The sequence below is a fragment of the Lycium barbarum genome, chromosome 4 (assembly GCF_019175385.1).
Source record: "Lycium barbarum isolate Lr01 chromosome 4, ASM1917538v2, whole genome shotgun sequence".
Lineage (NCBI taxonomy): Eukaryota > Viridiplantae > Streptophyta > Magnoliopsida > Solanales > Solanaceae > Lycium > Lycium barbarum.
Genome location: NC_083340.1, coordinates 145,348,541 through 145,360,618, shown reverse-complemented (window position 1 = coordinate 145,360,618; position 12,078 = coordinate 145,348,541). Strand labels below are relative to the sequence as shown.

Here is a 12,078-nt window from a genome sequence, read left to right as displayed (position 1 = left end):
AATCTAGCTGGAACACATCCAGCAATGAGCATGGCTCTAGTTTGCTGGAATGTTTGGTGCTATATTTCTTGTACCGGGCCATCCTTATACCAAATTCTGACAAACTCATGCTGACGCATGGCAGGACTATATTTTGAGGAGTATCACCATGTCACCTGCAGATCACTAGCACAATACACACATCTTACACATAAGAATTAAATAGATACGTAACTGGGGGTGAAATTGTCCACCAATAAGGACCTTGACTCATCCTTATCAAAACAAAGCACCATTAGATATAAAATATAGAGAATATATTTCTCTCCAATCTCACGAGATTGTATCCAAATAAAACTGTACCTGCATCACTAGACTAAAACACGTAATTATAATCATAGGTGATGGACATATTTATTCAAGCTCAAAGGAACCAAAGAGCATAAGTAATTAATACTTATCTTATAAATAGTAGAAGGATTTCATCATTGGCTGAATTTTGAGTTGCTTCGATCTTTCTAAAGCACATGACCAATATGGCAGAGTCTCGTGCTGATAACGTGTTATAAAACTATATAATTGGAAATAAACAAGAGAAGCAAACTAATAACTTTGTAGAAAGGAGGGAGAGATTGTATTTCACTTCTTGTTTATATCTCTTACAAATTGAGAACTTAACCATCTATTTATAGAGATGGTAAATCTCTTGATGAAGTCATCAATGACAACACCAAGAGTTAAAATCAAACTTGTGTTGCTTCATTTCTTCATTTCATACATGCCACCAAATGTACATGTACCTTGCTTCATTTTCTTCATTTCATACATGCCAACAAATGTACATGTACCTATTCTTTTTAGGACATGTGGAAAATCTAGACTCTATGGACATTCATATATATATATATATATATATATATATATATATATATATATATATATATATATATATATATATATATATATATATATATATATATATATATATATATATATATATATTTTATAACAGTTAAGAAGATATTCATATAAATAACTTATTGGAAGAGTTTTATATTAGAAAGGACAAATTTGTCACATTTGTTTTACATTAATGATAATTGTATAAAGGAGATCTTACAAAAAGGATTAAAATAGTAGAGGTGAACATACTATCATATCATAACCACAAGAGATATTAACGTTATGGAGTAAAAACTGAGAAGTGTCTCTTAAATTATTACTAATGTGGAAAATTTTCAAAAATTTACAGCCTAATATAAAATATTACGTCACATAGCTCAATATATAATATTGTACAACATTATATCTGAAAAAAAAATACATTATGTATCATTGTATCAAAGTGTATAATAATATATAAAAAGTGTTTATACACAAATATAAATTAAATCGAATAATAAACTCAAAATATAAACTGCGTGACATAAATATTTTCTCCCATTGACATGGAGTGTAAATTTACCATTTTTCGAGTTAATTCCATAAAAGGTCACCCATGTTTGACAATTGCCTCTTAAATCTTAATATCACTTTTGTTTTCTTTTAGGACTAGAATATCACTCAACTATCCTCATTTTTCTAAAAAAATACTAAACATTACAAAATCCTCCTTCTATGTCACATTAAAATTTTATTTTATAATAATAAATTTATGGAATAATTTTAAAGACCTCCCTCCAAATTTGTCTTGATAACGCTTAGTTCCCTTGTGGTTCGAGATATTTACACTAACATCCCTTATTTCAATTTTTGTAACCAAACTTATTTAAATAATTAGAAATCTATATATTTCAAATTTACCCTTTTATAACTTAATTATGTGAACAATGTTTCGTAACAGTTCCCTCCCCTAAAATTGTTAGGATTGTTATATTAATAGTTAGGCTAATAAAACTATCTTATATCTAAATAAGAAATTCTAAATTCTAGTGTTAATGTAATATCACTATGAGAAATCATACATTCTAATGTTACGGTAATATTTCTCTTTGTTCTTATAATCATGTTATTAATAATAGTATTTGGGCTAAAAGGAGCACATCACGCTTTTAGTATTTGAGGGTGAGATGAATAATCCATTTTTAGATTCTTATAGTTGTATAACTACAATAAATTTTATACTATTTTTTTTGGTAGAAGGAGCATAATTATATCTATGAAAAAGGGTTGGAAATTGTATATACAGTGTGAGACTTTAAAATAATTAATGAAGCAGTATGAAGTCCAAGCTTTTTGAATCAATTTTCATATCACAGTTGTTGAATTTCATGTTTTAGCGTTCCAGATTAAAATTTTCAAGCACAAAAAAAAAAAAAAACCCAACACTTTACCTATAAAATTAGATAGTTATAAATTAGGAAAAATCTTACGATCAATGAGAAACTATTATCGTCAAAAGTTTAAACATTATAAATAAGGTTACAGAAGGATACATTATCAACATAAATAATTTTTAGTATTTAAAATTAATTTGATTACAAAAGAATCAAGGGAAGCTAGTGTAAAGGTAACTAAGTATTATAAAGGCAAATTTGGAGGGTGTTGAAATTATTCCATAAGTTTATTATTAAAAAAAAAAAATTGAATATGACATGGCATGCCGACTAAGGGAGAAAGTGAATTTTATAAGGAGGGTTTTGTAATATTTAGTATTTTTTTTTTGAAAAAAATAAGGATAATTAAGTAACATTCTAATCTTAAAAAAAACAAAAATAATATTAAAAGGTAATTATCAAAATATAAGTGACGGAGTTAACTCCATTTTTTCCCCTCAAAACCAAAAGAAAGGTAGTTCTTGGCATTTGCACAAACGAAGATATTCTTGTTAAATAGCAAGAATGGCTAGTGGCTATTACCACTAGTATTTTCTTAATCTTTTGTTTGTCTTTATTTTGATGATTAAGATAAGGTCGATAAACTGTACACAACCCCTTAAAGATTTTGGTGCATCCCAAAAAATTTCATAGATAGAGACAGACAAAGAAAGATTCTTTAACAGAGTTTGATAAGGATCAAACCAAGCACTTTCCTTATCAAAATTAATTTTATACTCCCTCAGTTTTTAATTCATTTTACTATTTTTAGTTTGTTTAAAAAAGACTGTCAGGTACTTTTTCTAAGTCGTATTGAAAATAGTCTTTCTACCTCATAAACTCACAAAGATAGAGGTAAGCTCTGAGTACTTCTTACCCTCTGCAAACTTCATTAATTTTATACTTCCTTTGTTTTTAATTTATTTTACTTTTTTTTAGTTTGTTTAAAGAAGATTGCCATGTACATTTTCTAAGCCGATGATCTATCGAAAAACCTACTCTCTACCTCACAAAGATAGAAATAAGATCTGCGTACATCCTGCTCTCTCCAGACTCATTTGTAAGATTATATTGAATTTATTGTTGTTGATTTTTTTTTTTAACTTCTTACTTTCAGCTTTTCACATGACATATTTAAAACTATTACATTAAAGAGCAATTCAATAAATTCTACATATTTTTAGATTATGATTATAAAATTTAAAATTCTTTTTTATTTTAGTCAAAATCAGGTTGAAGCTACATGCTTATTAAAGGATCTATTTTTTAGGGACCTACTCTTGTCATCTTTCTTCCATGTCCCCTTAGAGTCCTTTGCAACTCCATTTTTTTTTTTTATCCTTTCTCTGTCACTCCCACAGGCACTTTTAACCAAACCCCATTACAAAATCAATCAAAAAAGCTACAATCTTTACAGTATATTCAGTTGAATACCCACCCTCAAAAAAAAAAAAAAAAAACTTAAATATCCTCTGCAACTCCAAATTACCCTCGTTCCAATTTAGGTGTCTTACTTTTTTTTTTTCATTCATCTCAAAAAGAGTGTATTTTTTATATTTAGTAAATTTTATAATTTCAACATTTTATTAACAAGTTTAAGATCACAAGATTTAAAATACTAAAAATAATTATTTTTAATTTAAGAGCATAAGATTTAAAAATCTCCCATAATCTTTTAAACTTCATGCTTAATCAACTAAGACACTTATGTGAGTATGGTTTAAAATCACAAATTATGCTTTTTTGATTGATTTAACCATAACATGAAATCGCATATTCAAACGCTCATTTATTTTAAACAATCTTTAGCAAAGAAGGATTATTTCTTTTCTTTTTTTTCTCTGTCACTCCCACATACCAAAGTTATGAATATTTAACAAACCCCCTTACAAAATCTATCATAAAAGCTACAATCTTTACAGTACATTCAGTTGAATACACACATAAAAGAAAACAATCTTAAAATCACAACTCCCTTCTTTTTCTTGCTTTCTTTTGTCTTCGCTGTCACTTCCACACATCAAATTATGAATCTTTAACAACCCCATTACAAAATCAATCAAAAAAACTACAATATTGACAGTATATTCAGTTGATATACAGTATATTCAGCTAAATATACACAAAAAAGAACAATTGTGTTAGTGTTATTACAAGTGAATATGGGAAAACTGGTTGTAGGCACAACAATTGTATGTACTGCAGCAATATGTGGGGTGGCAGTATTGTTAATGAAACACCATAAGAAAAATTCTAGCAAGTGGGAAAAAGCAATGGATATATTGAAAGAATTTGAAGAGAAATGTGCAACTCCAATAGGGAAACTAAGGCAAGTGGCTGATGCTATGACTGTAGAGATGCATGCTGGACTTGCTTCTCAAGGTGGAAGTAAACTTAAGATGCTTATTAGCTATGTTGATAACCTCCCCACTGGGTAAGTATTTGTATATGTGTGCATAAATTGATCTATTGATGTTTTACATGTGATCTTGGAGGTGTTTTAATTGTTTGGAAATCTTAGTCTGTTGTTTTTAGCTTCTGGGGTGGAGTTATATTAGATTGTTAGTCTAAAGGTAGCAGTAAAAACTCAAGATGCTTATTAGTTATGTTGATAATCTCCCCACTGGGTAAGTATGTGTATGCATAGATTCATTTTTGGGTGTCAAGAATTTGTCTCTTTTTCAATGAAGATGTGATCTTGGAGGTGTTGTAAAATGTTTGGAAATCCTTACTATGTTGAATTTTGCTTCTGGGGTGGAGTTTTATTAGATTGTTAGTCTAAAGGTGACAGTAAACTCAAGATGCTTTATTTGTTATGTTGATAATCTCCCCACTGGGTGAGTATGTGTATGCATAGATTCATGTTTGGGTGTTCAAGAATTTGTCTCTTTTTCAATAAAGATGTGATCTTGGGGCTGTTATAAATGTTTGGAAATCCTTACTATGTTGAATTTTGCTTCTGGGGTGGAGTTATATCAGATTGTGTGTCTTTGCAGCAAGTTCAAGATGCTTGTTAGCTAAGATTCTGGGGTGGAGTATTTGTGTGTGTATATGTGCACTAAACTGATATTTGCTTATATTGGTGTTCAAGAATTTGTCTATTTTTGAATAAAGATGTGATCTTCGAGGTGTTTTAAATGTTTGGAAATCTTTACTCTGGGGTGGAGTTATATTAGATTGTTGGTGTCTTTGCAAATGATTCATTGAATCTGGATATAAAATTTTAGTCTAAAGGTGGCAGCGAGTTCAAGATGCTTATTGGATAAGTTGATACTTGATACCTCCCAACTGGGTGAGTATTTTTGTGTGTGTGTGTGTGTGCATAAATTGAGTTGTGCTTATTTGGGTGTCAAGAATTTGTCTCTTTTGGAATAAAGCTGTGATCTTGGAAATGTTGTCTCTTGATTTTTTGTGTTTTTTAGAAATGATTCATTGTAAACTTAAGATGCGTATTAGCTATGTTGATAACCTCTCCACTGGGTGAGTATATGTGTATATATATGTGCATATACTGATTTTTTACTTGTTTGGGTGTCAAGAATTTGTTTCTTTTTTCAATTAAGTTGTAATCTTGGAGGTATTATCTTTTTATTTTCACTTCTGGGGTGGAGTTATATCAAATTGTTTGTGTATTCATTGATTATTGAGATAAAAATATAGTCTAAAGGTGGCAGCAAGCTCAAGATGCTTTTATTAGTTAATGTAATAACCTCCTTCATTGGGTGAGTCTTTTTGTTTGTGTGTGTGCAGAAACTTATTTTTGCTTGTTTGGGTGTCAAGAATTTGTTTCTTTTTCAATAAAGCTCTGATCTTGGAGGTGTTGTAAATGTTTGTAAATGTTACCTTGTTGATTTTAGCTTCTGGGTTGGAGTTATATTATAGATTGTTTGTGTTTCCACAAATGATTCATTGAATTGTTAGTCTAGCGGTGGCAGCAGTGTTTGTGTGTATGAACTAATTGTTTTCTTTTTTGGGTGTCAAAAAATTGTTTCTTTTTTTAAATAAAGCTCTGATCTTGGAGGTGTTTGTAAATGTTTAGAAATCTTTACTCTGTTGATTTTAGCTTCTGGGGTGGAGTTATATTAGATTGTCTATGTGTTCACAAATGATTAATTGATTTTTTAGCCTAAAGGTGGAAGTAAACTCAAGATGCTTATTAGCTATGTTGATAACCTCCCCACTGGGTGAGTATTTGTGCGCAGAACCTTATTTTTGCTTATTTGGGTGTTCAAGAATTTGTCTAATTTTCAATAAAGCTGTGATCTTGGAGGTGTTGTAAATGTTTAGAAATCTTTACTTTGTTGATTTTTTTCTTCTGGGGTGGAGTTGTCTCAGATCGTGCGTCTTTGCAAATGATTCACTGATTTTGGAGACAAAATTGTTAGTCTATAGGTGGCAGCAAACTCAAAATGCTTATTACCTAAGTTGATAATGTGCAGAATCTGATTTTTGCTTATTTGGGTGTTCAAGAATATCTCTCTTTTGCAGTAAAGCTGTGATCTTAGGTGGGGGTGGAGCTATAGTATTAGCTACGGGTTCGGACGAATCCAATAGCTTTTTGTTAGACCCTATATTCAGATTAAGAAGTTCATTAAATATGTATAAATTTCTACTTGGGAACCCAACAACTAAAACGAGCTATGAGTTGGACGACAAGTTCAGAACCTATAAACATCAAGTTCTGCCTCTGTTGGAGGTGTTATCTCTTGATATTTGCTTCTGGCCCTCTGAGGTGGAATTGTATCAGATATTTTGTGTTCTTACAAATGATACATTGGCAAACTCAAGATACTTATTAGCTAAAATTTGATACCCTCCACACTGGGTGAGTACTTGTGTGTGTGTATATGTGAAGAAACTGATTTTTGCTTATTTGGGTGTTCAAGAAATTGTCTCTTTTTTAATAAAACTGTGATCTTGGAGGTGTGTGTACGTCTCTTGATTTTAGCTTCTGAGGCAGAGTTATATTATATCAGATTGTTTATGTTTCTACAAATGATTCATTGATTCTGGTTTTGGAGATAAAATTAATACTGTTAGTAGTTCATTTTGTCATATATTCTCTTTCAAATTGGGCCTCTTTGTTATTTAGTGATTCTTTTGATATTCTTAAGGCGATTACCTTGAGGTTGTTACTAAGCACAAGAGAAAGACAAAGTTGCTTTTATGGTTTCATTCCATTGGAACTAGGGAACATGGACCCCTCTGCATGACATAAATTAAACTCTATCCCTCGAAAGGTCTATTGTCCTATCATTTGAAGTATTTATTGAACTTAGAGTCGCACTTAGAAGTTGCTAACTGATAAGTGACAGTAGATATCATTTTCCCTTCAAACTTTATGCTTTCCTGAGGATACTCGATGTATAGATCCTGATTAAGTTGCTTATTCTATATTCTTTTTTCCTGTTTTGTATACCACCTTTTTTAAATTTTACATTGTCAGTTTCATTCTTTAACAGTTACAATGGCGGTAACACGGGCTTTTTGTTTCCATTTTTTTTCCTATTTGCACATTATTTGTTATAGTGCATGTTTTTTCGCATCTTCACTGTCATTTTTAGACAAGTATTTTCTGGCTCAGTCTTGATACTCTCATCTCTATGTTCAATATAATGATCCTGAGATAATAATAATGTGACATGAATCAGTTTTTGAGGTGTGGATTAAAAAAAAAAAAAAAGCTTTCTTTTCCTTTTCTTTCCTTTTTTTTTGTCCTATATCCAGAGAACAGAACTATACTTTCAAAAGCTGCTGCCAATAGGCCTCTGTAGCGCATTAAAAGGTTGTTTTGGGGGAAGGGGGGGGGGGGGGTGTGTTATGTTTTTGCATGTATATTTACTTCAGTTTAACATCTGGCATTACTTTTATTCCTTCATCTCAGGGACGAACAAGGTCTGTTTTATGCACTGGATCTAGGTGGCACAAACTTCCGTGTGATGCGTGTGCAGTTGGGTGGGAAAGAAAAGCGTATAGGTAAACATGAAGTTAAACAAGTTTCAATTCCAAAGAATATAATGGCCGGATCATCATCTGATGTAAGTCTAAGCCGTATCATCTATGCAACTTACAACTTTTTTAATCCACTCGGGGTTATACTCATATAATTGAACTTCAAACTGGTAATTGCAGGCGCTATTTGATTTTATTGCCACGGCACTTGCAAAATTTGTTGCTACGGAAGGTGATGATTTTCATCTTCCACCCAGTGGACAAAGGGAGTTGGGCTTCACCTTCTCTTTCCCGGTTAAACAAATGTCAGTTGCATCAGGAACTCTTATTAAATGGACAAAGGGCTTCTCCATAGAAGATGCGGTTAGTCATACAGAGTTCTTGCATTGATGAGGATTTAATGCATACAACTCTTTATATATGCAGAGTTGGTTGATTATTTCATTTTTTTTCACCAACTTAATTTAAAGTAGGTTATAAAATTTCCTTTTCCAACTATGCGGTGTGTTTGATTAAGCTTATAAGCTGGTCAAACGAGCTTATAAGTACTTTTTTGCTTATCTACGCGTTCGGCAAACACCAAAAGTGCTTATAAGATGAAGTCAGCCATAAGTGGGTCACCCCTAACTTATGCTTTTACAGTTTATAAGCACTTTTGGTTTGACCAAGTCTTTTACGATTTATCCCTAATATCTTTTGTAATCTCAAAATATTCTTCCGATAACATAACTTTTAATTATTTTTCTGTTATATTTCGGTTATATGTCATTTTTTGTGTAAAAATACTTTCAAATTTATATTTTAAGAAATAGCTTCAAGGACATTTCAGTCATTATAATAGAAAAATTCTTTTCAACAACTTTTTACCAAACATGCTAACTGCCAATTATCGACATCAACACTTTTATCTGAACACGTAACTGGTCATCTATAAAATCAATTTCAACACCGAAAAATGCTTTTAAGAACTTGATGCTTATCAACAACAACATACCCATTGTAGTCCCCAAGTGGGGTCTGTAAAGGGTAGGAAGTTTGCACTTGATGCTTATCAGCTACTTTCAATCAACTAATCTAAACGGGCTCTATATTGTATGTATTTCGATGCTGAACTACTCCTCACGGAATCTAACACAGGTTGGCAAAGATGTTGTTGGAGAGTTAATAAAAGCAATGGAAAGGGTCGGCCTTGACGTGCGTGTGGCTGCTTTAGTAAGTTTTGCTGTGAATCAAATTTTATTTGAATTTCTATAAAATAGAAGTGAGCTGATGATGTTCATGTGTTAGGTTTTTGTATGTCTTACATTCTGATTTTTAATATGAAGCGATTCCTGAACCTGAATTTCTTAATTGACTTGGTTGTTCAGGTCAATGATACTGTTGGAACGTTAGCAGGAGGTCGGTACAATAATCCTGATGTCATTGCTGCAGTAATATTGGGTACCGGAACCAATGCAGCATATGTTGAGCGGGCCCATGCAATTCCCAAATGGCATGGTCTCTTGCCTAAATCAGGAGAGATGGTACTTGCTTGTGACATTTCATACTTTCTCTATTTCAATTTGTTTGTTTTGCTTTCTTTTTTTGTCTGTTTCAAAAAGAATGTTTCTTTCCTAATTTGACAACTCCTTAATTTCAACCTCTTACATGGCATGTTTAAGACCCCAAAATTAAAGGACATTTTGGTACATTAGACATATCTTTAATTTAAGAACACAAGATTCAAAATTCTTCTTTACTTTCTTAAACTCCGTGCCCAGTCAAACTAAGACAAACAAATTGAAATGGAGGGAGTAATACTTTTGTGACTTGATATCTGCCTAATTCATTATTCTTTAAAATGTTTTCCTTGGTTTCGGAAATCTTATGTTTTCGAGCTAAGCATGCATCGGATGTTTGTAACTTTAATGTAATTTTGTCTGGTCTTTGAAGGTTATCAACATGGAATGGGGTAATTTCCGCTCATCACATCTTCCAGTAACAGAATATGACCAAAGTCTTGATGTTGAGAGTTTAAACCCCGGGGAGCAGGTAACAAAAACAACCCCCTTCCGTTTTCTACATTTTCTATCTTACATCTGATTCTGAATTTTTGGCTAACTGGGCAGATTTATGAGAAGCTTATTTCTGGGATGTATCTTGGAGAAATTTTGCGTAGAGTATTGTATAGAATGGCTGATGAAGCTTCATTATTTGGTGATTATGTCCCACCAAAACTGAAAACTCCATTCATATTGAGGTAGTCTATTGTGCTCTCATAAAAAAATATAAATTTATTATGCTCCATGCAAATACTTCCTTAGGTGCAACTTAAGGTTTATGTAGTTGCACTTATCTCTTACAATGAGAGTTATGCTTCTCGTTGGACTAGATTTGTGTACGTTTATTCAGCAGATATAAACTTTGAAGCGTTAAATCTTGTGAACAATGTTATTTACTGCCATGTATGCAGGACTCCAGACATGGCGGCTATGCATCACGACAATTCTGCTGATCTCAAGGTGGTCGGCAATAAGCTTAAGGATATCTTAGAGGTACTTAAGATCAAACATTTGCTCAAGTGAAACATCATTAATCTTTGAAGTTTGTCATTTTTTTAATCCTTTATATGATAAACCATGGAGCATCAGGGGCGGGGCTATGGTTCTGTTATATTTGATTCTTTTTCATGAATCAAGCATGTGAAAATTCTTTTTGATAATGGATGACAATGAAATGCAAACCCAGGATATCTGCCTGCTCTGATACCATGTTGAAGAGTGTTACCATCTCATCTAAAATCCTCAGCTGTTAGGGCGCACATTATTATATCTCAAGTTCTCAACAGCGGGTTCGGCAGAACCCAGTTGCTTTGGTCGAGACCTTGCATTTGTATTAAAAAATGCACTCAATATGTGTAAATAATTTGTCCGGAACGCAGTAAGCTATCTTTTGTAGAATCCAGAACTCATAAACCCAAAATCCTAGTCCTGCCTCTATCGAGCATCACTAAGTTGGCTAGGCTTAAGTGGAGAACTACATATTTCTCACCCTATTTGCTATAATATATTTCTGTTCCAGGTACCTAATTCTACCTTGAAAATGAGGAAAATTATCATGGAGCTATGCAACATTATCACCTCTCGTGGAGCTCGTCTTTCTGCAGCAGGGATCATGGGCATCCTCAAGAAATTGGGAAGAGACACTTTGAAGGACGGTGAGAAGCAGAGGTCTGTCATAGCTGTGGACGGTGCATTGTTCGAGCATTACATCGAGTTCAGAAACTGCTTGGAGGGAACTATTAAAGAGTTGCTCGGAGAGGCTGCGGACAGCATAGTCATTGAGCAGGCGAATGATGGTTCAGGCGTTGGAGCTGCACTTTTGGCTGCGTCTCATTCCCAATACCTCGGACTTGAGGAATCTTGATCATGGTCATGCAAAAGAGAACTCTTTTCTTATTTCTTCTCCGAGACGATTGAAATATTTCTTGCCTCCTTGCCCACCATGTCATGCAAGAGTGAGCTTTGAAGTGAGCCATGGTTCGATGTACCAACATGAGCACATTTCTTCAGCTTAACACCATATGCTGATCATTTCACTCTTGGGGGCCTCTAAGGATCATTTTTGTCCAAGTGTAAACTTAAGTCTTTCCCACACTAGCCAGAAATAAAGCTAGGATACAAATAAAGTTCTTTTAGTTTCCACATTTTTGTGTAATCTTTACAAGATTTATTGTTGCCAAAAAGTTAATAGTACTGAGGTAGTTCAATCTTCCTTGTTTCTATTTTTCTGGATTTTTACGAAGCCTATCCCCTTTCAATATTGAGTAAACAGAATTGCATAATCGATCTCA

At 32.8% G+C, this 12,078-nt stretch overlaps 1 protein-coding gene across 2 annotated transcripts; it reads left to right on the top strand.

Moving 5' to 3' along the window:
- Positions 1-4,120: 4,120 nt before the first annotated feature.
- On the top strand, positions 4,121-12,007 carry LOC132636835 (hexokinase-2). Of its 2 annotated transcripts, none has more exons than XM_060353874.1 (9): positions 4,121-4,728; positions 8,179-8,332; positions 8,427-8,609; positions 9,384-9,458; positions 9,614-9,769; positions 10,179-10,277; positions 10,355-10,485; positions 10,699-10,780; positions 11,307-12,007. In XM_060353874.1, exons 1-9 carry the CDS (start codon positions 4,457-4,459, stop codon positions 11,649-11,651), a joined length of 1,497 nt encoding a protein of 498 aa, XP_060209857.1. In that variant the 5' UTR covers positions 4,121-4,456; the 3' UTR covers positions 11,652-12,007. The 2 variants fall into 2 exon arrangements, with proteins under 2 accessions (XP_060209857.1, XP_060209859.1); XM_060353876.1 differs by lacking the exon at positions 4,121-4,728 and adding an exon at positions 6,404-6,478.
- Positions 12,008-12,078: the final 71 nt, after the last annotated feature.